This window comes from Coregonus clupeaformis, chromosome 14 (assembly GCF_020615455.1).
Source record: "Coregonus clupeaformis isolate EN_2021a chromosome 14, ASM2061545v1, whole genome shotgun sequence".
Lineage (NCBI taxonomy): Eukaryota > Metazoa > Chordata > Actinopteri > Salmoniformes > Salmonidae > Coregonus > Coregonus clupeaformis.
This window is the reverse complement of record NC_059205.1, coordinates 46,263,097-46,290,164: the sequence shown is the minus strand read 5'-3', so window position 1 is coordinate 46,290,164 and position 27,068 is coordinate 46,263,097. Positions and strand designations below refer to the sequence as shown.

Here is a 27,068-nt window from a genome sequence, read left to right as displayed (position 1 = left end):
TTTAGTAGTACACTACCTACAATACCTGTGCCGTTGGCAGTTGTTGTTGGTGAACAAAAAATTATGCACAGTAATAATTATTCAACAGGTTTAACAGGAACAAGAGCTGAATAAGATCAGTGGAATCTGTATAGTTTTACTGCTTGTGCAAACACGCAGGATAAATGACTGGAAAAAGGCAATTGAATTTCCATTCACAGTTACTTTTTCTCTTTTGTGGAAACTGTTACCTACCTAGGTGAATACCAATTCTCTCCCTTACTTGTTTTCTCTTCATCACCTAAGTAACAACCAAAACAATGGAATCATTCGCATGAATATGTTTCATGTTTCAGCATGTTTCATATACAGAATGAAAATATTAGACATACAGTACACCCTTAGAAAAGAAAGGTTCTGGATAGAACCAAAAAGGGTTCTATGCTTGCTTCATACAGTACATGTCACCGCTTAAGGTTCTATATAGAACCGAAATGGGTTTCATATAGAACCCTATATGGAACCCAAGGGTTCTATATGGAATCAATTTTGGTTCAGTGAAGAAAGGGTTATATATATAACCTTTAGGGGTGCCATACATGAAGCAAACAATATAACCTTTTTTGGTGTGTACCTTACACTCAATAAAACATGAATAATAACAAACACTTCAATATTTCTATGAGGCAAATGTACAGTGTTGTATATTTCCTCAACCTTTCAAACGACTTTTCTTCAGAAATGTAACCCAGAACTATTTCGTGAGTGTAAACAGACTTGTAGACTAGGCACTGCTCAATGGGCAGGAAACACATGGAAAGAGGAAGGGGGAGGGAGGGATGGAGGAAAGGATTTGTTTGCATTCGGCCAGCAAATGTAGAGATAGTATAGACAGAGACTAAGGTATTCTTTACTATAGGCTATTTTTAGAGCTGATCTCAGTCTAAATGGAAACTTAACTTATTGTCATTTCCCAATGATTTGTGGAAGGAAGCAGTATTTATGTCACTCCCATGCTTTGCGTTTCTATTCTAATCCATGTTTTTGAGGAAAATAGGCAGATATTTCATGACATGTAGCCTACTATAATGAAATGATATATCTTCATAAATACTTTTGATTGTTTGTCATTTTCGTTTAATTCGATTTTTGATGACATTGGGATATCAATGCAAATGTATCGAAAGGTAGGAGTGTCATATAGCCTAATCAGGGGAAACTTGACAAAACAAATTGTGAATCTGTTATTATGAACGTTCGAAGGCTTTCTTTCTAACATCCTTATATTCAGCGCTATCCATAGAGCTATCCTCCATTTAACAGTAAACGAGCGCAGAGAAAATAAAGGCTTCTGATTGGCTTACCGCAGATCTCTCTCGCGCTGCACACTTTTTTTGGGTCAAAAGAGGAGCTACTGCAACTCAAACTTTCTATGCAAACGCAGATCCTTTCTCTCTATCTATCTGCTCACCGAAGAAGCAGACTATCTCGGTTTAGGAGGTTGAAGGTTTCACATTGTTGCACGGAATTTGTTACTTTGTAACAGAGGAAACTTGGAAGAAGCTGCAACTTTTGTTGCAAATTATTGACACTGTTTTACGTTTGCAAAACAAAGGAACATGACTCAATTCAACAAGGGACCAGTGTACGGGTTGACTGCAGAATTGAGAAGCAAGGTAAGCGTGACTATTAGGACTATACCATTTTACCTATTGTTGGTGAACACATAATCAGGAGAGAGTTTACAGCACTATCAAATTGATGCAATTAGATTTTTTAAATATTTTTTTTTAGGAAACTAATTATTTGCATTCATCAAGTGACCCACGTGAAACTGCTTCGCATCAGTCGGTGCATTAATGTCCCTCTCGATACGACCTGGAACTGGTTTTCCTTTTATGGAAAGTGTGTGATGGCAAATGGCCACGTACTTCAGTAGCAAATGAATTATGCTCAATTTGTCAATCAATGTGCCCTTTGTCTTGTTGTACATTTTGACTTGAAAAGGATAGTCTACCAGGTTACAGGGTGCAGAATACTCCGCACAACACATTTCAAATAGGTTGTGATTTAATGTCTTCACCATAATTAATCTGCACTGAGAATGTCTGTTTTGGAACACTACCTTGGAAACTAGTGATCAACAAACATCACCAACTAGGCTGTAATAAAAATAATGTCCATTCTCGGTCCCCTTTTCCCAGACTTTAAACAAATGCAACCTTTAATTAGGCTACACAGATATGTGGGATGAAAAAACATATATATATATATACATTATGTACAATATTCCTTTATGATCTAATTTGATGCTACTGGTTCATGTCAAAGGAAAGGATGAAAGCTTCATGAATGAATGGCAAGGCCAACAACTCATTGTTGCTCCACATAGTGGGTGGAGCCTGTATGGGCGGTGTAGGGCCCCTATACTGCTGAGTGAAGTCTGCACTACTAGACAACATCCTCCTCAACAATGCTTTCTCCTTGTCTGACCTCACTGTAGTTTATTGAACTTTATACACAATCTAAAGCTGCAGCATTGCCTTCATTGTCAGACCTTATCTCATATGGAATCAACTTGCTACTATTAGATGTACCATGCAGCTCAGCTTGAATAGATGAATGATAGGCTGGGCCTCCTGCCAAGTTTTCCATGTTTTCTTGGCTTCTGCTTAGGGCTGGGTGATATGGCCTAAAAATTATATCCCTTTTGTTTTATTTTAAACTTATTCACGATATACAGTACCAGTCAAAAGTTTTAGAACACCTACTCATTCAAGGGTTTTTCTTGATTTTTACTGTTTTCTACATTGTAGAATTATAGTGAAGACATCAAAACTATGACATAACACATATGGAATCATGTAGTAACCAAAAAAGTGTTAAACAAATCAAAATATATTTGAGATTTGAGATTTTTCAAAGTAGCCACCCTTTGCCTTGATGACAGCTTTGCACACTCTTGGCCTTCTCTCAACCAGCTTCATGAGGTAGTCACCTGGAATGCATTTCAATTAACAGGTGTGCCTTCTTAAAAGTTAATTTCTGCAATTTCTTTCCTTAATGCGTTTGAGCCAATCAGTTATGTTGTGACAAGATAGGGGGGTATACAGAAGATAGCCCTATTTGGTAAAAGACCAAGTCCATATTATGGCAAGAACAGCTCAAATAAGCAAAGAGAAACGACAGTCCATGATTACTTTAAGACACGAAGGTCAGTCAATACGGAACATTTCAAGAACTTTGACATTTTCTTCAAATGCAGTCGCAAAAACCATCAAGCGTTATGATGAAACTGGTTCTCATAAGGACTGCCACAGGAATGGAAGACCCAGAGTTACCTCTGCTGCAGAGGATAAGTTCATTAGAGTTACCAGCCTCAGAAATTGCAGCCCAAATAAATGCTTCACAGAGTTCAAGTAACAGATACATCTCAACATCAACTGTTCAGAGGAGACTGTGTGAATCAGGCCTTCATGGTCGAATTGCTGCAAAGAAACCACTACTAAAGGACACCAATAAGAAAAAGAGACTTGCTTGGGCCAAGAAACATGAGCAATGGACATTAGACCGGTGGAAATTTGTCCTTTGGTCTGGAGTCCAAATTTGAGATTTTTGGTTCCAACCGCTGTGTCTTTGTGAGATGCGATGTGGGTGAACGGATGATCTCCGCATGTGTATTTCCCAACTTAAAGCATGGAGGAGGAGGTGTTATGGTGTGGGGGTGCTTTGCTGGTGACACTGTCAGTGATTTATTTAGAATTCAAGGCACACTTAACCAGCATGGCTACCACAGCATTCTGCAGCGATACGCCATCCCATCTGGTTTGGGCTTCGTGGGACTATCATTTGTTTTTCAACATGACAATGACCCAACACACCTCCAGGCTGTGTAAGGGCTATTTGACCAAGAAGGAGAGTGATGGAGTGCTGCATCAGATGACCTGGCTTCCACAATCCCCCGACCTCAACCAAATTGAGATGGTTTGGGATGAGTTGGACCGCAGAGTGAAGGAAAAGCAGCCAACAAGTGTTCAGCATATGTGGGAACTCCTTCAAGACTGTTGGAAAAGCATTCCAGGTGAAGCTGGTTGAGAGAATGCCAAGAGTGTGCAAAGCTGTCATCAAGGCAAAGGGTGGCTATTTAAAGAATCTCAAATATAAAATATATTTTGATTTGTTTAACACTTTTTTGGTTACTACATTATTCCATATGTGTTATTTCATCATTTTGATCTCTTCACTATTATTCTACAATGTAGAAAATAGTTTTAAAAAATAAAGAAAAACCCTTGAATGAGTATGTGTGTCCAAACATTTGGCTGGTACTGTATATGTCACAGTTCCCTCAGCCAGAACCCAGAAGCAGACCAGGACAAGGAGAGTTGAACGAAGGTGAGGGTTTATTTAGATACAACCAAAGGTGCAGAATAATCCAGGGACAGAGCGGGCGGCGTGGATGAGTAGTTGGGGGTGCAGCACAAGGTCCAGTGATGGCTCGGCAGCCGCCGACCATCAGGCAGAGGTGGGGTGAAGGTTCCGGACGTGTGACTGCAGGTGGAACAAAAACGGAGGTAAGGACACAAAAACTCAACAAAGTACAAAACAACAAAACTCACGCAAGAAACTCTAAACTGATACACAGAACACCTACTGTTCATGGCTAACGATCCGGCAGGAACTGGAGGTTTGGCCAGAACCTAAAAAAGGGTGATGATGAGGGCCAGGTGTGCAGATTGCTGACGGGATGCAGGTGCGGAAAACCAGAGAGCTCCCCGGAGCGTTCCCGAACCCTCGGGAAACAGGAGACTACGAACCCAAAACACTGGTCACCAGACAGGACCCGACTCAGACTGCCGGGATCGTTACAGTACCCCCCTCCGACGAACGCCCCCGGGCGGACCTCCCGGAGCGCCAGGATGGAGACGGTAGAAATCCCTGATGAGGTCAGCATCTAGGACCTGTCGCCGCGGAATCCAACTCCTCTCTTCAGGACCATACCCCTCCCAGTCCACGAGATACTGGAAACCCCGGCCCCGCCGTCTGGAATCCATGATGCGACGCACCGTGTAGGCAGGACCACCTCCGATCATCCGAGGAGGAGGAGGAGGAGGCGGAGGAGGCAACAGAGGACTGAGGAAGACAGGCTTGAGGCAGGAGACATGAAAGGTGGGATGGACTCTGAGCGTCCTCGGTAGTTTGAGTCGAACTGCCACCGGATTGATCACCTTCTCCACCACAAACGGACCAATGAACTTCGGTAACAACTTCCTAGACTCAGTCCGTAACGGAAGATCCCGTGTGGCCAACCAAACCCTATCTCCGATGGTATAGGTGGGAGCGGGGATCCCGGCGACGATTCGCCTGGAGCTGATACCGATCCGAACCTCTAAGGAGTGCCTTTCTGGCCCGATGCCAGGTCCGGTGGCAACGACGAATATGAGCCTGAACCGAAGGCACTGATAGCTCCCTCTCCTGAGAAGGGAACAGGGGGGGTTGGTAGCCATACAGGCACTGGAAGGGAGACATCCCAGTGGCAGATGTAGGGAGAGTATTGTGGGCATACTCAACCCAAGGCAACTGAGAGGCCCAGGAGGTGGGGTTGGAAGAGACCAGACAGCGTAGCGTGGATTCCATCTTCTGGTTGGCTCTCTCCGCCTGACCATTGGATTGGGGGTGAAAACCAGATGTGAGACTGACTGTAGCTCCAATGGCCAAACAGAAGGACTTCCAGACAGCAGAGGTAAACTGAGGACCACGGTCGGAAACGATATCACTGGGCAAACCGTGGACCCTGAAAACCTCCCTAACCAGGATCTCGGACGTCTCCGAGGCAGAGGGAAGCTTGGCAATAGGCACAAAGTGGGCGAACTTGCTGAATCTGTCCACGATAGTCAGAACGACCGTGTTCCCCTCAGAAGCGGGCAACCCGTGACGAAGTCCAGGGCCAGATGCGACCATGGACGCCGGGGAATAGGAAGGGGGTGAAGTAGTCCAGAGCTGGGCCGATTGGTACTCTTATTCTGCGCACACACTGGACAGGCAGCAACAAAACCCCGAGTATCCTCGGCCATGGCAGGCCACCAAAAACGTCTGCGAAGAAACGCCATTGTCCGAGCCACGCCAGGGTGACAAGCCATCTTGCTGGCGTGGGACCATTTGAGGACAGCAGGACGAACCGACTCAGGCACAAACAACCGACCGGGTGGACCGTTACCGGGACCGGGCTGAGTCCGAAGGGCCGCCAGCACCTCCTCCTCAATCTTCCACATCACTGCTCCCACGACGCAGTTCCGGGGGAGAATAGTCTCGGTCTTGGACCCACTCTCCTCCGTCTTGGAGAACATCCGGGACAAGGCGTCCGCCTTGCCGTTCTTAGATCCAGGTCGGAACGTCAGGGCAAACTTGAATCGTCCGAAAAACAACGCCCACCTGGCCTGACGGGAGTTGAGACGTTTAGCCGATTGCACGTAAGCAAGATTCTTGTGGTCAGTCCAGACAATAAACGGTTGCTCCGCCCCTCCAACCAGTGGCGCCACTCCTCCAAGGCAAGTTTCACCGCGAGAAGCTCCCGGTTACCCACATCGTAATTCCTCTCTGCAGGCGAAAGGCGACGAGAGTAGTAGGCGCAGGGATGGAGTTTACTGTCCGTGGAGCATCGCTGCGACAGGATGGCGCCAACTCCCACATCAGACGCGGTCCACTTCAACGACGAACTGACGGGGCCGTGTCCGGTTGAGAGAGAATCGGTGCGTTGGTGAATCGCCTCTTCAAATCCAGAAACGCTCGATCCGCCTCCGGATTCCACTTGAAGGTCCTGATACTGGAAGTCAAGGCAGTTAATGGAGCGGCCACACGGCTGTAATCCCGGATGAATCTGCGGTAGAAATTCGCAAACCCCAAAAATCTCTGGAGTTGCAATCTCGCATCGGGCTGGGCCCATTCCAGAACCGCTCTAACCTTCTCCTGATCCATCCTAATCTCACCCCTGGAGATGATGTACCCGAGAAAGGATGTAGTGTGGGCGTGAAACTCGCACTTCTCGGCCTTCACGAACAGGCGATTCTCCAACAATCGCTGCAGAACCTGCCGGACATGCTGGACGTGGTCGGAAGGTTCCTTCGAGAAGATCAGAATGTCATCCAGGTAAACAAACACGAAGAGACCGATCATATCTCTCAGGACGCCGTTCACCATACTCTGGAATACCGCTGGAGCATTGGTCAGTCCAAACGGCATCACCTGATACTCGAAGTGACCCATCGGTGTATTGAAACCCGTCAACCACTCGTCCCCCTCTCTGATCGGACCAGGTGATACGCATTGCGTAGGTCTAGCTTGGTGAACACCGTAGCACCCTGTAAGGAGTCGAAGGCAGAACTCATCAAGGGCAGGGGATACTTGTTCTTGACCGTGATGTCATTCAACCCCCCGATAATCAATACACGGTCGAAGAGAGCCATCCTTCTTTCCCACAAAGAAGAATCCTGCCCCCCAGGGGGTGATGACGAGGGACGAACGAGACCAGCAGCTAGGGACTCCTTGATGTAGGTCTCCAACGCCTCACGTTCAGGTCGGGAGATACTGTATAACCTTCCCTTGGGGTAGACAGCTCCAGGAACCAGGTTGATGGCACAATCATATGGTCGGTGGGGAGGAAGTGACAGAGCCCTCTGCTTACTGAAAACTTCCCCAAATCGTGATATGTCTCGGGAACCAGGGACAAATCTGGGGGTTTAGCCTCAATCACCTGACTGGGAACCGAATGGGGGCAGGCAGTCTTGAGACAGTTAGCATGACAATCAAGGCTCCAACTCGTTACCTTGCCCGTCACCCAATCGAACGTGGGATTGTGTTCCTTCAGCCAGGGGTATCCAAGGACCAGAGGAACATGGGAAGACGGCAGAATGAAAAATGAAATCATCTCAGAATGATTCCCCGACAACCGCATCTTAACCGGTTCAGTCCTCATCGTGATACGTGCCAGACTACTGCCGTTCAGAGTGGTCGCTTCAATGGCTTCCGGCAATTGCTCCTTGGAAAGCCCCAGCTGTTCCACCAACTTCGGCATCAAGAAAGCTTCCATCGGCACCTGAATCGATAAAAGCGTTAAGCGCTAAGCTCTGATTCCTGTTCACAAGGGTAGCCGGGAAGCGGGGTCTGACAGAGGTACTGAGAGGTTGAAACTGGCTCGCTAAAAGTCCTCCCAACTTTAGCGAGCCGGGCAGTTTGACGACCGCCGGGAACAAGTGGAGATGTACTGTCCCGAGCGACCACAGTAGAGGCAGCAGTTGGTCTTACGTCTATGTTGGCGCTCCTCCTTGGTTAACCCGTGCCGCCCCACTTGCATGGGTTCAGAATCGGGAGAGAGGTCCTCTCCACTAATCCTTAGTGGTGGAGAATGATCGACGTGTTCTGGTCCACCACCCGACCCGACTGGGAACTGAGAAGCTGATCGATTGGACGGACCCCATTGCTTCTCCCTCCTTCGCTCTCGGACTCGATTATCCACCCGAATAGACAAGGCTACCAAGCTGTCCAGGTCACTAGGCTCCGGATAGGAGATCAACTCATCCTTGAGCTGCTCCGACAGGCCCTGGTAAAAGGCCGCTTGCAAAGACTCCTCGTTCCATCCACTCTCCACAGCCAACGTCTTGAACTCGATCACGAAGTCGGCCACGCTGCGAGTTCCTTGGTGAAGAGAAAACAGACGCCTAGCTGCGTCCCCCCTCGGACGGAATGGTCGAAGAGCTTCCTCATCTCGGCCGTGAACCCCTGGTATGAAGCCATGCAGGGATCCTGTCGTTCCCCAAACGGCTGAAGCCCACTCCAGCGCTCGACCACGCAGCAACTCAATCAAAAAGGCTATCCTAGCCTTGTCAGTGGCATAAGAGTAGGGCTGTAGATCGAACACTAATCCACACTGCATAAGGAAGGAACGGCATCTTCCCAGCTCCCCCTCATACTTATCCGGCGTCGGAACCTTGGGCTCACGGAGGGACACAACTTCAGAAGCGGCAGGCGAGATGGGTGAAACCGGTAGTGGGTCCTCCACCGGACACTGGCGTTGGTTCTGGACCTCCGTCAGGCCGGTAGAAAGGTTCCGAACTGACAACGCGATCTCCTGTAGTACCATGCTATGCTGGCCCAACATCTTCTCCTGCTGGGTAATGGCATGGCGAACAGAGTCCAGGTCCGCTGGGTTCATATTTGGCCGGATCGTTCTGTCACAGTTCCCTCAGCCAGAACCCAGAAGCAGACCAGGACAAGGAGAGTTGAACGAAGGTGAGGGTTTATTTAGATACAACCAAAGGTGCAGAATAATCCAGGGACAGAGCGGGCGGCGTGGATGAGTAGTTGGGGGGTGCAGCACAAGGTCCAGTGATGGCTCGGCAGCCGCCGACCATCAGGCAGAGGTGGGGTGAAGGTTCCGGACGTGTGACTGCAGGTGGAACAAAAACGGAGGTAAGGACACAAAAACTCAACAAAGTACAAAACAACAAAACTCACGCAAGAAACTCTAAACTGATACACAGAACACCTACTGTTCATGGCTAACGATCCGGCAGGAACTGGAGGTTTGGCCAGAACCTAAAAAGGGTGATGATGAGGGCCAGGTGTGCAGATTGCTGACGGGATGCAGGTGCGGAAAACCAGAGAGCTCCCCGGAGCGTTCCCGAACCCTCGGGAAACAGGAGACTACGAACCCAAAACACTGGTCACCAGACAGGACCCGACTCAGACTGCCGGGATCGTTACAGTATATCTCGATAAAATATAAAAAGTTATCTAAATAAGCTTTGTTGTACAATTAAAGGTTTTACATTTTAGTCATTTAGCAGACACTCTTATCCAGAGCGACTTACATTGTAAGTGCATACATTTTCATACTGGTCTCCCGTGGGAATCGAACCCACAACCCTGGCGTTGCAAGCGTTATGTTCTACCAACTGAACCACATGGGATACACTGCAGTTCAAACAGTCAGCAATAATCAAATGAATTCAGGGCTTGTGAAGTTATACCTTGGCTAAATATAAGCCTTCCACAACCAAAAAGACCCACTAATAATTTAATTATTTTATCAAAATAGTTGAACCTGTTTTTTTGTGATAATCACTGATCTGGCTTTCAAGTCATCTATGAAAATGCCCTTTTTTGTAACAAATGTAACAGGAACCATTTAGCAGACGCTCTTATCCAGAGCGACTTACAGTTAGTGAAGGCATACATTTTTTATTTTCTATTATTATTATTATTATTATTATTATTATTATTATTATATATATTTTTATCAATCATGCATAATGCACATTCACTAATAATGACTAACTTCTTGTAACAGGCATTAAGCTATAGAAAATTAACACAGGTCTCATAAACAATCTCTCAAGCATAAGCCCACGTGCTAGTGAGTAGCCAGCTAATCATTATATTTCAAGTTTAGCCAACTTGGGTCAATTTGCCAGCTAACAAGGCAGAACAGTTGAATTGTTATGAGCACACCCTTCTGTCCGTCTCCAACTGTTTGAACAGCATGCCTGTCCACTTTGTTCAGATGTTGAAATCAAGTGCCCTACCTAATTTCTCAGAATGAGTTGCCGATTCTTTATATAATAGTGTTTTATGCTTATTGTACATTTATAAAACACAGACTAGACAGCTAGTATGAAAGTATTTGGCAGAAATGCTGCTAGCGGTAGACCATACTTGCTACTGCAATGCCGTGCGTGACAAACTGAGCATTAATTTTCCAGAATCAATGTTCATAGATACTCTCGTTTTAATAGTGTCTGCTCTGCGCGCAATTTGAGTAGTTGAGACATAAAAAGGGTATCGTTAGAAAGGTTAACTTCTCCTCTATTACGGTAAAATAATGTCTCAATGTGTTTTGGTGTCCATATGACCGATTCTGTTGGACCAAATGTAAAATGCAAATAGTGAGATGAAACCGCTTGTCGGAGAGTAAGAAGTGATCTCTCATCTTTGTTGGCGTTAGTGACAGGGGAGGGGCTTGGTGTGTGTAAACTGTAAACACACAGGAAGAGGTGAAGCGAGAGGTTTCACTCTTGCTAAAATCTTTCGAAAAATAAGCCCAATGCATTTCTATGGGCTTATTTTGGACCTGCACTTGTCGTCTGCCTTCCCGCCTTTGGGACAACGACTCCCATTGTTAGAGCGGAGACATGAGCATCTGTTCATTATATACAGATCGCTGGTGTAAATGGGAAGGTGAACACAGCATAGAAGGAGACGAGACCAAAAAGACAACATGAGAACAAGCGGATGTAAATGCTCATATTAATAAAAAAAATATCAACTAGATTCTTGCGATGCAGGCATTTGGAATATCGCGCAAAAACATACATTCAAATTAATCGAATTAATTCAATAAATAGCCCAGCCCTACTTCTGTTCAAGTGAGCACATTGTTCCTGGGGAGAACTCCAGATGGCCCAGAGGTCTATGAACCACACGTACAGTCTGTCCCACACATGAACTAAAGAGGTGGATCACCTCCCTTTGTCTGGGTACAAATGTACTAGAAATTATGAGTGCGCCAGGAGTTTTTCCTGACCACCTAACTTGACCCAGTTATAGCTAAGGTATATCTAGGGCCCAGAGTTTTCCGGGTCAAGCCAATCGTCTTTTTATACTGATATCCACAGCTCCTCTCCAGAGGCTTTTTGTCATTTCATTCCCTTTTTAAATGGAGCTCGAAGTGGGTCATTCCATCCATGCAAAGCAATGGTTCTATGAACTTCCATCCCTACCCCTGCTGCCTGCCAGTGTGAGCGGAGACATTTTCCACGTTGTCTGCCAGAAGATACGCTTTATTAGAAGTCTGACGGAGATATGCCAGCCCTTCAGTGGTCTGCTTGTGGAAAATAATCATGTTCCATAGGAAGTGCCATGAATGTCTCTGAACTGTCAAGCGGAGCACAAAACCTCATAGCCAACCCCCCTTGTAACTTTTTAGTATTTCTTTCTAGTGAAGATCTACGTAATGCAGTTCAGGCAAAGCCTTTGGGGCAGTTTCCCAGACACAGATTAAGCCTACTCCTGGACATAAGCATGCTCTAGTAGAAACTCCATTGAAAGTGCTTTTTAGCCCAGGAATATGCTTAAACTGAGTCCGGGAAATTGGCCGTAATAGTATAGTTAAAGCCCCAGTAGAGCCCTCCACATGGGTTCCTGGTCATGGTTCTTATGGTAACTCCTGGCAGGCTGGCACCCAGATGTGTTCCAGGAAGTAAACAGCTGATCACAATGGGAGGCTCCGATCACTTGGACATCAAAAACACAGTGGGAGCTTTGGTGTGTGTGTCACTGGCTGTCGTCAGCATCACCTTACCCAGACTTTATTACTTTGAAGGTTGAAAAGCACCACACAACATCTTCACAACTATGGCTGTATGTCAGACAGCAACAACGTAGGACATTGTACTGGAGTAGCAGGCTTGGGTGATTGGAGTCGATTCCATTTCAACTCAGTGGATTCAGGAAATTGATTATTGACTTACTTGAAATGGCATTGACATCATCCTATGTTTTTGTTAGCAGCTCGACACATCCTCTGGCAATTGGTTTGCATGTTTAGTTAGTTCTCCATGTTAAAAGGTACTGTTTACTGTACCTTTTCGCTTTTATTAGTGTGACGCACTTTAACAGTTTGATTAATTAGGAAATTCCCAGGAAATGCTTGTATGTGCTGTTTATGAATACTTAACATGCATGAGTACAATAGCGCTCTACACTACAAAGGACGTTGCTTTGTCCAGTAATTGCAACAATAATGAAAGTGAATTAGCCTACTTTGTAAATGACCCTCTCCCTGGCCTTCAGACATATTGCAAGTTGTGGCTTCCTGCATTGTGGCATCTGATACAACCTTCCAAAACGTTTCAACTATGCCAATACCTGGAATTATGAATCTGATACAGGGCTGAAACTGTTGCGGTTATAGCTTTTTCTTTAGTGCTACAGTAAAGCTGGGTGATATGGACAAAAATCCACATCGCAATAAATTGCCTGAATTGATGCGATGCAATAATTTGAACGATAAGTTTATAACATTAATGTACAACATTTGTTATTGTCCTTTTAACTACTACTACTACTACTACTACTAGTTTGATGGCTGTAGCCATCAATTGTCCCATTAACAATCACCCATATTAGCAATCTTATTTGATTTCAAACTTCACATTTCTCTAGTATAGGCTACTTATCGTACTGAACAATATCAGCCAAATGCATACGATAAATATGGTCGGTGTCGATCATTTTTGGTTTCTCGTCCCAGCTCTATGATATGTGGAGGACTCACAGCTATAAGACGTGCATTATTTTGTCATAACCCTTCACAGTGAGGACTTTAATACAGTGGTGCTGTGATGGCCTGACATCTGCGCTGGCTCGAGGAAAGGACACTTAAACCTCCAGTCCTCTAGCAAGAGAAAATAGCCATTTAATTATGAAAAACAGGCTGAAAGTATTGACACATGGACATGTGCCTTGCTCAAGGGCACATCGACTGATTTTTCACCTTGTCGGCTCGGGGACTGGCCCAACACGCTTAACCTCTAGGCTACCTGCCACCGTACCTATACCCCTGTGTAACCTACACCACTACTGAGAGATGCAGCACAGCGTTACAGTACATACAGAAGAAGTGTGCTATACCGGTACAAACATATTCACATCATGAATACCTGAACGAGGAAAGAAAGAGAAGAAGGGAAGAGAAGAAGGGAAGAGAGAAGGGAAGGCCATAGAAATGCGCAGAAAGAGAAGGGTATACAAGAACGTGCCTTCTTTCACGTGAACATTCAACGCATACTGGTTAATCTCACTACGAAGACGCAACTTGCATCATTTGCAATAAGGATGAATTCAAACCACCTTCCCTACATCTTTTCGCACCTCAAATTACTCTGGCCGAGCTCCTCTTGTCACACCGCCCTTGTATCGTACCTGCAGCTTATGTGTCTGCAGCTACATTTCTCTCCTGCTCACAAGAGATACGGCTGTGGTGAACATCATGTGCACAGTGCGCCTCATACATAGGACTTAAAATAGCTCCCCTGAATACAGTATATAGGGTTAGCCCATGTCCAGCCACACAGAACAAAGACATGTTTGTGGTGTTGGCTTGGCAGTTAGTTGTTTGAGAGAAGACTGAAGAGATTCCGCTCAAGTGTCGGGAAATATTTGCATGTAACTGCCAGGAATGATCCGACACTTGTTCTGTTTTGCATAATTGAATGTAAATGCAAAAGATTCAAGTATTCATATTTCATCAAACTGGGGGCTGTGTGTGTGCACACGTGTGTGCAAGTGTGTGGCTTCCCTTTTAATTAGCTCTACCACCACAACACGGATGGCTGTTGTGAGGGAATGTCATGTTTTTGTTGACACTGCTCTAAAGTGCTGACTTGGCCATCCTCCCTCCGTTGAGGAGGTCCCAGAGTGGCCCTTTAAACCCCACACTGACATCTCAAGGAGAACAGGAAGGAGTCTTCCTGAGTGCTGTTAAATAAACACTGGCTATAATTGCCCTTCAGGAAAAACACAGGATCGAGCAGCAGCACTTTCTGTTTGTGACGTATTGGGAGTCTTTTTCCTTTCTGGTTATTTTTATATCATCAGGTCAGGAGGATGTGTCCTAAGGATAACAGTGACATTTTGAGTCATGGCTCACTTTTGAGGATGGATAGAATTGGAAATGAGAACTTTATTGTTCACACAATGTGGAAAATGGCCACCTTCCAGCTTTAGTTGAGGCTCTCTGTTAACACGTTCGATTATGATTTCGATTATGATTTTTTTGGGGTTTAGATTATTTGGGTTGAGTGCTATAATAACACAAAATAAAACAATTAATAAAAGTCCCATGATGGTAGTGACTGCTCATTACTGCTCATCACTTATTAACCATTTATTCACATCACTTTAATACACTATTTCAGTAGTTGTGTATGTTACATTTGTTTTATTTGATGACTTTATTATTTCATGCCAAGTCATCTCATCTCTGTTGCCTATGCTGTCTGACAAAATCACTATTTTGTAGTTCTTCAAAGTAAGTAAGGCATACTTTTATGACTGCTGAATACCAACTATCAATCACTTAGATTATGTATTTTCAGGTAGAGATACCTCGCGAAACAAAAGCTGCTCTCTATATCCCCTCACGATGGCACATTATTCTCTTTTCCGTAGTAGGCATAAAATAAATACAGACCGGACAAGTAGATGCGCAGTGGATTATGGTCATTGAAGTTAATTACCATGTTTTATGCACTAAACTACACTACCGGTCAAAAGTTTTAGAACACCTACTCATTCAAGGGTTTTTCTTTATTTGTACTATTTTCTACATTGTAGAATTATAGTGAAGACATCAAAACTATGAAATAACACATATGGAATCATGTAGTAACAAAAAAAGTGTTAAACAAATCAAAATATATTTTATATTTGAGATTCTTCAAATAGCCACCCTTCGCCTTGATGACAGCTCTGCACACTCTTGGCATTCTCTCAACCAGCTTCATGAGGTAGTCAACTGGAATGCATTTCAATTAACAGGTGTGCCTTCTTAAAAGTTAATTTGTTTGAGCCAATCAGTTGTGTTGTGACAAGGTAGGGTGAGTATACAGGAGATAGCCCTATTTGGTAAAATAGTCCATATTATGGCAAGAACAGCCCAAATAAGCAAAGAGAAATATATGTAGATTATTGGCCTGTTGGAAACTACAACTCCCTACTACATCGCACAGTTCAGGCTGGATCTCATTTATCTCAAGAGAAACTGTGCATTGTGCGCTGTAAGGTTCTGTATTTTTATTTTCTTAGTCAACCTTGTGTTCTTGAACGTAGCCCTGTCTTTCATTTTTGTTCATTGATTTCACCTGTGTTAGTTACTCACCTGGTCTCATCAGCTCCATTTTAGTTCAGTTCATTCTGTTTGTGCCATTTTGACTCTACTAAGCCTTTTCCTAGCTCGTTTGTGAGAACCAGTTATAGCCTTCAGTCCTAGTTTTTGATTCTCCTGCCTGTTTGCCTACCTGTGTATGACCATTGCCTGCCTGGGACCATGATTCCTGCCTTCTGCGAAGGCGTAATAAACACCTGCCGCACTCTGCGCGTGAATCTACACCTTTTTATCCCTGAGTATTCATTACATGCGCATTGAGCTCACAGAAAAAAAACAGAACAAAATGGAATTCAAATAATTGAACCAAGTCGGTCAATTAGGTGTTTAAAAACCGAAAAATCTGTTAATCGTTCAGCAGTACAACAAACAGCACTATGACAATGGGCCTAGGGCAACATAAACAGACGTTGTAATTGTTTCTACCTCACCTCACACTCATCATCCCCGCATCAGTCCACTCCATTGAACATTTTCCAGAGCCACAGAAGGTTAATAATTTATTAACGCCTCACCAGCTGTCTCTATGGTCAAGGCTCCATTCAATGCTATTTCCTCTCCAATAAATGGATAACCAATATTTGGACAGATTGTGGGTTTTGTGGTAACATACAGTAAGAGGTTTTTGGAGGACAAAGCCTGTGATTTTTGCAACAAATGCAGTACAGTAAAGTCGTATCCATAAGGAGCGGCCCGTTTACGATACGGCGCTCTCATTCTTTTTTCAGTCCAGATGTTCTCTCCATTTCCCAGACCCATCAGGAAATGCTTCCAGTTGCGTGGGCAGGAGTGGTAGTATAAGAAGAAGGGGTTTCTTTCTATGCATGTCTGAGAAAAGAGAAAGATGAATCAATTCCTGCTTTTCTCCCCCTCTTTCCTCTCTGAATGCCTAGCTAGCTCGGCTCTGTCAAGTCCCAAGAACACTGGCGCTATTGTTGGTAGAGGAGAGATTGCAAGACTCAAACAGGAACTGTTCACACTCCCCTCTCAGTCAGCCATCCACGGGAAGTTCAGTGCAGTCAAAAAACGTGATTTTCCTGTGCTTTATATATATTTCCACACTGAGGTTGGAATAATACTGTGAAAATTATGATAATGCCCTTTTAGTGTTTGAAAAGACCGCCTGAAATTTCAGCCTGTTTTGGTGGGATGGAGTTTTGAAAGAATAAGAAAGAGTTCCAAACCTCTCTGCCAATAATGGCACATTTTCTGTTTTCCCCTCCGCACTCAGACCTCTCCCAGATAGTAATAGCAAAATTCTTGCTTGAGAAATTGCACTTCGTTAAAAAGCTATTTTTGTGTTTTTTTCAGCATTTTAAATGAAAACAGTCACAGTAAGGTACTTAATTGTTACCCAGAAATGATTTGATCTTGAAATAAAAATGGCAGCATTGGACCTTTTTTAACTCCCTGTGTGAGACTTGAGTCTCATAGCAACGGCTAGCATAGCGTAGCTTGTTTGGCACGACACAAGGTTGCGAGGGGCACTTTTTCCTTTATCTACCTTTCACGTTGACCTCTGACCCTTCCAATGTGGGATCAAAGTCTGATTAATTATTTCTGGGACATCACATCAACTTTCCCCTCCTTTTAATCCCATTAAAGACTATTTGCCCTTTTTGAAGACTGCTGGTCTTTGTAGGAACGGCTGCCATATTTCTTACACACAGCCTTTGGAGCAATACTGAAATAATTGTTCTCTCAAGTGTTTTCCCTTTTTCATCTTGATGACAGATTTCAGATTTGACTCTGTCAGGACTTGCGTGTGGGCGGGTGATGAACTATTAAACACAAAAGTCTGGTTTGTTATGTGTGTGAAGGGTGATGAACTGTTAGATACAGGAAAGGTGGGATTTGTTATGTGTGAGGTTGATGGGATTTCAGCCCTGTGTCTTTCTGAGAGAAGAACTGAAGACTTCTTTCAGCAGAGGTTAGTCTCTGTGTGTGGAGGATTAGGCCTATCACAGATGACTCTGAACCTTTGGAAAACCTCTACTTGTTTGCTTGTTTTCACCATAGGCAACAAGAGCTGCAGGTTTTGTGTGTGTGTGTGTGTCACCCAAGTGCAGCGTGTGGGTTTAATAAATTGCAGATGAGGGAACTCTTGGAACTACCTCGGCTCCTCCCAGCTAAACACACACTGCACACATTCTCAAACACACACACAGACCTTGAAGAGGGTCTGTTTTGACAATGTGGTAGCTTGACTCAGACAATGAAAACAGACCAGTAGTATTTACAATGGCTTTTTGTTTTTGAGGTTGATATAAACTTGAGGTTTAGTTACTTTGAGATATCTTTGTATGGTTCAGGTTCGGCACCTAACCTTTTATTCCATAATATTGCATGGCGATAGTCAATAGCCCATGGCTCACAATCTCTATTTGTGAAATCTTTAGTGAAATAAGAATTCATTGGGGAAAAAAAAGTATCTGAGAATGTGTAGCTAGTTTTTTTGTTACACGGCCAAAAATGTATTTATATATTTCCACACTGAGGTTGGAATAATACTGTGGAATTGTGAAAATTAGTATTTTTGTTACACAGCCATCAATAGGGTTTGCATTTTCCTGTCCAAAGACCTTGTAAGAGTCAGATGTTCTCCTTGATATCAAGGTACACTGTATGTAGAGTCTGAACCCCTCTGGTTTCCCCATGAGGCAGTCAGATCTGTGCTTGCGTGCCAGACTGATGATGTAATACGAGCTGCGAGGAAGACACCCGGTCGTTCGCTATTCCACATTCCTCCTGTATGGGGAAACTGCTGACTCCAGCGTCGTTACTGTACCATAACTTGCTTGGGCTGCTCCTGTGGCACGGCGAGGAAAAACAATACCTCCTTAGTCGATAATTAGCCCTAGTCAGTGGCGGCTCCTGAAAAAATTCTCAGGAGGGGCAATTTTTCTGATGATTTAGGTGACCTACACACATTTAAAAAAAGATATGTCCAGCAACAACATGAAGACAGGGGCAGCATATAAGTCAATACCAGAAGCATTTATTGACTGATCTCAAAAGTGTTGGCTTACCAGGGTTGGTGGAGCCCTCAGTTTCATCTTTGCCTCGCAAAGCTAACTCAAACACTCCGCAAAACTTCACACACTGGATTAGCCGGCTGAGGATGTGGCGGTTCTTGCTAATGTCGTAGTAAATATATTTGTTATAGTGAATATGGAATATGATATGTTGAGTAAAATGTTGTGCTAAGATCTATTTAGGTCAGGAGCTGGTTATAAGTTCTGTTCCTATCCAATAACAATGGACAAAAGGGTCCTATCTTGTCAGCCTTGTCAGCAGGTGGCCAAGGACAACACCCACGCCATAGGCCTCTCAGTTCTTCCAACTCACGAGTTCTTGCTCTGAGGACACACACACACACAAACACACACACACACACACACACATCATCACTGTTAAACACACACACACACACACATCATCACTGTTAAACACACACACACACACACACACAAAAATCCCCTCTCTTAGGCTGAACATTTGAAGACAGAGAACCCGACTCAGAGCCAATGCAACAGTGACAGTAGCCTGGAGGGGACCTCGCCCAACTCATCAGGACCAATCAGAAGATCAGAACTACTAGATTGAACCTACTTCATTTATTGCATAAAATGTCTGCACACAATGTTTCGGCTCTCTTCAGATAATAATAATAATAATAATAATAATATGCCATTTAGCAGACGCTTTTATCCAAAGCGACTTACAGTCATGCGTGCATACATTTTTGTGTATGGGTGGTCCCGGGGATCGAACCCACTACCTTGGCGTTACAAGCACCATGCTCTACCAGCTGAGCTACAGAAAGTGGATACTCATGGATGCGCATTGCAATTGTAAAATGTCAACACAATTGGAGACACCACGTCATTTTTGGAGACATGTTATTGACAGTAAACTATTGTAGATGCGACTGCTAACTAAATAAAACATTTTAGCTGGCTAGCTAATCATCTTAGCTAAATGTGGGGCAAACAATTCAGTTATTTACCGTTAATTTGAGGGATTGGGGTGAAAGAAATCGAGTTACATAGTGATACTTTACGATATACTGTATTGACAATATCGCAATATTTTAGCGCTAGTTGGCTGTACCTGCACCAAAACACCATTATTGTTCCTTCATAGCTTGTTCTCAATCTTTTCACATTGGGAGCCAATTAGTTTTCAGCACTTTTATTTCCATGACTGATCAAAACTCGTTCTCATGGCTTTCTGATCCCTCTGCAACAGACATATGGTGCGCAATAAAATCACAGTATCGAATCGCAATATGTATAGAATCATGAGACTCGCAATGCTGATGCATATATCTTATCGTGAGGTTCCTGGCAATTCCCAGCCCAAGTTCATTTGCCACAACAAATCTCTTCGCTAGCAAACGCGATGTCTTCTCCAAAACGACAATGTGTCTCCAGCAATGTTTACTTTTTTGACGTTCTATGGCATCTCCACTTTCCAAGCATATATGACCACATGTAATATTTTGGTAAGTGATGCAAATAGTGAACTATGTAGGGCCAGGATGTAAAATATATGTAGCTGCAGCAATTTCTCTTATCTGATATGGTAAGTAATGGGGCTTAATTTATAGCTCCCTAAGAGTTTGACGAACGGGTCCGTGAACGCGATTCCAGATATATTTACCTCTGAATAAACTGCCTTTATTACACCATATCCACATCCAGTAAACTTGTGATTATCAACACTAACCTCATCGTTGTGGCGGCGGACAGCTAGCCTGTATCCCTCGTCATCCAGTTGAGTGAGTGGCAATGTCTTTTTTCGTTTCGTACCAATTTTTGGAAAATCCTCGGGTGTAGGACTTTCCGCCTTTAGTAGAAACCTGTTGAATTATTAAATTTGGTCTGGGAGGTCCTAATTGTTTCGTTGCCAATTTATCTTAATTTGTTCGCCGACAAAAAGGAACTTCTTTCAAAGACACAATCGAGTTGGACTGAAGCCTAGCCATTTTGATAGTAGTAGTGAATTGATTGAGGCTGCTACCTGGTCTTTTCTTAGTTACGTTCATTCGTGGTTACGTTATGTATGACGAAAGCGCGTAAGTGCAAGCCCACAGACACCCATAGAGAATGTATTGAAAGCTTTGAAATTTAAAAAAAATAGATTTTACATGACAGGCTATGAGAGACTTCTGGGCGATTTTCAACCTGACTGAAATCGCCCAAAAAACGGGCGGGGCCATTTGAAGCACGACTTTAGCCTGATTTGACATTTAGTGGCTGGCAGATCAGACGTGAACACTGATAACTGCTGTTGCCGTGATATAATTTTTTTATAAATTTATAAAAAAATATATAATTTTTTTTTTTTTTTTTTATATAATTGATTAGAAAAAAAATCCCTTCCTTTTCCCGTTTGGCAGTGCGTCGCCCATATCGCCCTATTGAACAAGCCGTCCCTGGCCCTAGTGCCGTATGTATCAAGCGTCTCAGTTTAGCCTTTTAGATCACGATGAATGAGATTGTGGACAAGGGGGGACATGGGCCCTTGTTCATAAAGCATCTTAAAGTATGAGTGCTGATATAGGATCAGTTTAGCCTTTTAGATCATAATGAAAAGATTACATGGACATGGGGGGCCTGATCCTAGATCAGCACTCCTACTCTGAGACCCAGATCCTAGATCCGCACTCTGAGGTGTACATGCGGTCCCTGAGTGCTTTCTCTTGATTAATTAGCAAAAGCAGCAAGCAATGTATTTCACAGTTGGAAGCCCTGGGCTTCAACCAAGCAGCCAATGGAAACTCATTAAGATGACTGAGGGCAATATCCCTCTAATGTCTCCCTCCGCTACCTCACGTAACGTTGTCTCTGTGATGTTTTCATGTCGGTTTCAGACACTTTATTGCTCAGGACATCTCAGGAGTCTTTCTATCTTGCGTTCTGTGTGTGTGTCTGTCTGTCTTTCTCTCTCCTTCAAGTCATTGGGTAAAGCAACAGTGTTAGTCTGGACTGTGGAACCTGTGGAGCCGTCCCCTAAAGCCAGGGTTCAGGCATGGGGCAGCGGTCCATGTAATTTCCTGTGTATCTTACCACACCTGGCAGCAGGCCACACAGCAGTGATGTGGGGGAGAGGAGAGTGGAATGTTTTCCCAAAAAACTAACCTTGCAGTGTTGTCCGCACCTTTAGAATGATATGTGATAGATCGGCTTTAGCATCAGTTGAAAAGCTTTGGCCTTCTGTTGTTAGGACTGAAGCGCTACCTCAAGTGACTTTCTCTTAAAGAAAATACATTAATGGATAGAATGGATATCAGATTTTGTTTTCCTTTTGGTTTTAATTGTGTAATGCTTTCTCAGATGTTTTGTATTTAGATCAGGCTAAAAGCCTTATGAATTATTGTGCAAGTCTACCCTTTTAACAGACCTTATCTAACTTTCCCAAGGAGTGGGCCAGCTGGGCCCAATGACCATGAGTTATAACTATTGAGTGGGTGTGCTGCTCACTGCTTACTAAGCAATATGTTGAGGTTAGACTAATGCATTACACTTAACATAAACACTGTTTAAATTCTAATTTCTGCTTTTCTGTCTAGAGGCTATTAGAACTATCAGACTCACTCCCTGTGGCACACAAAGGCATAATCATTTTCATGTATTTATTTAACCTTTATTTTATCAGGGAGTTATACTGAGACCAAGGTCTCTTTTACAGATGAGCCCTGAATTACATAAATTACAGAAAATACACACATCAATATAAATACAAAATGCAAGCAGAAAGAACAATCATACCAAAAGGTTACAGAGTTTGCAAAGTAGTCTAGGTTTAGGCTTGCATTGTGGTTAAATGAAGAGCGGGTGGAGTTACATAATTCTTTTGTCTTCTCAGATCGCAGGGAAGTATGACCTGCAGAAGGAGGAGGAGCTCCGGTTCTGGATAGAGGAGGTGACGGGCATGCCCATTGGAGAGAACTTCCAGAAGGGCCTTAAGGACGGAGTCATCCTCTGCGAGTTAGTTTTTTTTTCTGTCTACACAAAGTGTAAGGGTTGTAAGCTGATGTATTCTGATGTTTTAGGTATTTATACATATTATACCATTCGTCCAATCCATATTCTTAGTTTGCATTATCCCCCCAACATGTGAATGATGTTTTGCCCTGTTCAGGTTACTGGTTTACAAGCCCTAGACTTCACCTGTCTTCAGCTCAGTTAGTTATGAGGATGTAGGGGAATACTTAGTCACATTCCTCTACAGATGATCACTCAAGTAGACTTAATACAGGATGTTATATTGTTGCCATAACAGTGATCAGGTGTTGAAAAGGTCTACAGAGGATTAGCTGTGGTCTTAATCTCTCCGGCATTCTTTTTACTACCACCAGGAACTGTGTATTATTTTTCATTGCTCTAGTTGAGAATTAGTTTTATGTTCATATCAAACTGTAAGGGTTTGCTATTTTCTTCTGCCTTAGGCTGATTAACAAACTGCAGCCTGGTTCCATCAAGAAAATCAACCACTCCAAACTCAACTGGCACAAGGTATGGGAAACAAAATAATAGATTTTAATGTATACTGTAACGCTGCCATTTCACAGAGGGAAAATGCTTTTCATTCGACGATACTAAATAATGAGACTCAACCGGAGTCTGATTTATTTTGTTGTTCTCTTCTAGCTGGAAAATCTGGGGAATTTCATCCGAGCCATTCTGAAGTTTGGCCTTTGTCCCAACGACATCTTTGAGGCCAATGACCTGTTTGAGAACGGGAACATGACCCAGGTCCAGAGCACACTGCTGTCCCTGGCTGGTGTGGTAGGTTCTCGATTAGACTCGGGTGAATGTAGAACCCTGAGTTGTTCTTGACCTTGTTATAACCATGTGCCATAACACCACACACGGTGCCATAGGAGAGCGTGACATGAAAAGGAGCCAAACAATGGTTTTTGGTTTGTTTTTGTTGTTGGTGCTGAAATCCGTGATCGAACAAACACTGGGGTTTTTATTGAAATGCTGGTGATTGAGATGTCGATGCACCACTATGTAGGCTCACAGTATAGTTGTAATTAGAGTAAAAACATTGTTATGTAAAACTGCAAACAACACTGACTTTGTTAATTTGTCTCATACCATGCAACAGGCGAAAACCAAAGGTTCAAACTCCAACTGTGACCTCGGTGTAAAGTACGCAGACAAGAAGACGCGCCATTTCGACGAGGAGATAATGAAGGCAGGACAATGTGTCATTGGACTGCAGGTGAGTCATACTAACACAATACCAACTACCACAGAGATAATGCTATCAGTGGATCTCATCCCCCAAAATATCCACTTAATAATGATATTATAGCAGTAGACAATAAAAATATATTTACAGAAAAAATACATATACTGAGTATACAAAACATTAAGAACAACTGCTCTTTCCATGACAGACTGACCAGGTGAATCCAGGTAAAAGCTATGATCTCTTATTGATGTCACCTGTAAATCCACTTCAATCAGTGTAGATGAAGGGGAGGAGACAGGTTAAAGAAGGATTTTTAAGCCGTGAGACAATTGAGACATTGATTGTATGTGTACCGTTCAGAGGATGATTGGGCAAGACAAAATACTTAAGTGCCTTAGAACGGGGTATGGTAGTAGGTGCCAGGTGCACCGGTTTGTGTCAAGAACTGTAACGCTGCTGTTTATTTTTTTCACGCTCAAATGTTTCCCGTGTGTATCAAGAATGGTTAATCACCCAAAGGACATCCAGCCAACTTGACACAACTGTGGGAAGCATTGGAGTCAACAGGGGCAAGCATCCCTGTGGAACGCTTTCGACACTTTGTAGAGTCAATGCCCCGACGAATTGAGGCTGTTCTGAGGGCAAAAGGGGGTGGGGGGGGTTGCAACTCAAGGTGTTTCTAATGTTTTGGTATACTCTGTGTGTGTGCGTGCGTGTGTGCGTTTTATCCTGTCTGTACCAAAACAATGTATACCAGTCTACTCTGAAAAACTAATTAAATTTGTGATCGATACCATTGCCAGACATAGAAGAGATTTGATTAGAGGACATTGTGACTTGAATGCTGTCTGTGTTTTTGTTCTGGGTAGATGGGGACAAATAAATGTGCCAGCCAGTCTGGTATGACAGCGTACGGGACCAGGAGACACTTATACGACCCAAAGTCACAGACGGACAAGCCCTACGACCAGACTACCATCAGTCTGCAGATGGGAACCAACAAAGGAGCCAGCCAGGTAAGAGTGTACTGTTTGTCTGTGGTGTATAAAGTACTGTGGCTCTTATGGTTCAATGGTTTCTGCTGCAGTGGATTCCTAGTCACTATAATCCCTGGAAGCAATTAGAAGTAATCTTGTATCACGGTGAGACATCAACCAACTAAAGGTTACTGTGGCCAGGTGCACACAAACAGACACACACACACACACATTCTTGCTCTCTCTCACAAACACACACACTTTTACTCTCTCATACGCGCACGCACGCACACACACACACTCCCACTTAACCACCAACCTAACCTTCCCTCCCTCTGCTCCCCTCCCTCCTCTCCCTCCCTCCTCTCCCTCCCTCCTCCCCTCCAGGCTGGCATGTCTGCGCCGGGTACCCGCCGTGACATCTACGACCAGAAGTCGGTGGGACAGACAGCAGACAGCTCCACCATCTCCCTGCAGATGGGCACCAACAAGGTGGCGTCCCAGAAGGGTATGAGCAGCTACGGCCTGGGCAGGCAGATCTACGACCCCAAGTACTGCACCTCCCCCACAGAGCCCACCTCGCCTGTTACCCTCGGCAACAATGCCGGTAGCCATGGCAATGGGAGCCTGGGAACGGGGACCAATGGATCGGAGATTAGTGACTGCGACTACCAGGCGGAGTACCAGTATCACCATGACGACGAGGAGGAGTACCGGGGTGGGTACCAACAGCAGTACAGCGGGCACTATGACGAGGACCAGGGCATCGACTATTAGACTGACTGTGTGTCAAATGGCACCCTATTCCCCTCTATAGGGTGCCATTTGATATTTTCCCTTTTGACTCTGTGGGCCTCATTTTGGCAGCTCAAAAAAATTGCGCTTGTTTTGACAACAGCGCTGCTTTATTGCGTTGTCAAAAAGTCACCCTGTGTAGCCGTAGTTCCAGTTGGCATAAGTGTAACACAGTGTGTCTGGGAATATGTAACGTTATAGTGGCCTTCTACCGGAATCGGGAGTGGAGTAGCATGTCCAAGTACCTTTACGGATCATATGAAACATAGGCCTATATATATAGTTTGATACAGTTTTGTGGGACCACATATGATTACGTTTTTTAAACTGATGCAAATTCTGTTACTCTGGTATAAAGCCACTGTAATGTAAAGTGAGTGTGAGAGAGTGATTTTGTTATCAACAGAGCAAGAATTTTACTATCCTTGCTAGCTTTAAAAAAACTAATGTTTTTTGCCCTATAAGGGAAATGTTGCCTTATCTGTCTTGCATTCCTTTTAAACTCTCTTTAGAATGGCCGTATTTTTCGACCAATCAGAATAATGTATAGAATGTGCCATGTTTTATGGGTTTTGTAGTTCTCATGGTTCAGAAACTCAACTAGGGAGTTCTGTGAGAGAAGCATTCCGTCACATCATGTTTACCTACTCCCTTCCTTCCTCCTTGTTTTCAATATACTCTATTGTTTGTCCTTTATTTCCTCTCCTTCAAATCAGTGGTGATTTTTGGTAAGAGACTTACACTGAGTGTACAAAACATTAGAAACACCTCCTCTTTCCATGACAGATTGACCACAGGTGAAAGCTGTGATCCCTTATTGATGTAACTTGTTAAATCCACTTCAATCAGTGTAGATGAAGGGGAGGAGACAGGTTAAAGAAGGATTTTTAAGCCTTGAGACAATTGAGACATGGATTGTGTGTGTGTGTCATTCTGAGGGTGAGTGGGCAAGACAAAAGATTTAAGTGCCTTTGAACGGGGTATGGTAGTAGGTGCCAGGTGCACCGGTTTGTGTCAAGAACTGTCACACTCAACTGTTTCCCGTGTGTATCAAGAATGGTCTAACACCCAAAGGACATCCAGCCAACTTGACATAACCGTGGGAAGCATTGGAGTCAACATGGGCCAGCATCCCTGTGGAACGCTTTCACCACCATGTAGAGTCC

At 43.9% G+C, this 27,068-nt stretch overlaps 1 protein-coding gene across 1 annotated transcript; it reads left to right on the top strand.

Moving 5' to 3' along the window:
* The first annotated feature begins 1,377 nt into the window (after positions 1-1,377).
* On the top strand, positions 1,378-26,714 carry LOC121580822 (calponin-3). The gene is made up of 7 exons (XM_041895890.2): positions 1,378-1,655; positions 22,793-22,914; positions 23,376-23,442; positions 23,578-23,715; positions 24,041-24,157; positions 25,000-25,146; positions 25,495-26,714. The coding sequence occupies exons 1-7, from the start codon at positions 1,599-1,601 to the stop codon at positions 25,882-25,884; spliced, it is 1,038 nt and encodes a 345-aa protein (XP_041751824.2). The 5' UTR covers positions 1,378-1,598; the 3' UTR covers positions 25,885-26,714.
* The last annotated feature ends 354 nt before the right edge of the window (positions 26,715-27,068 follow it).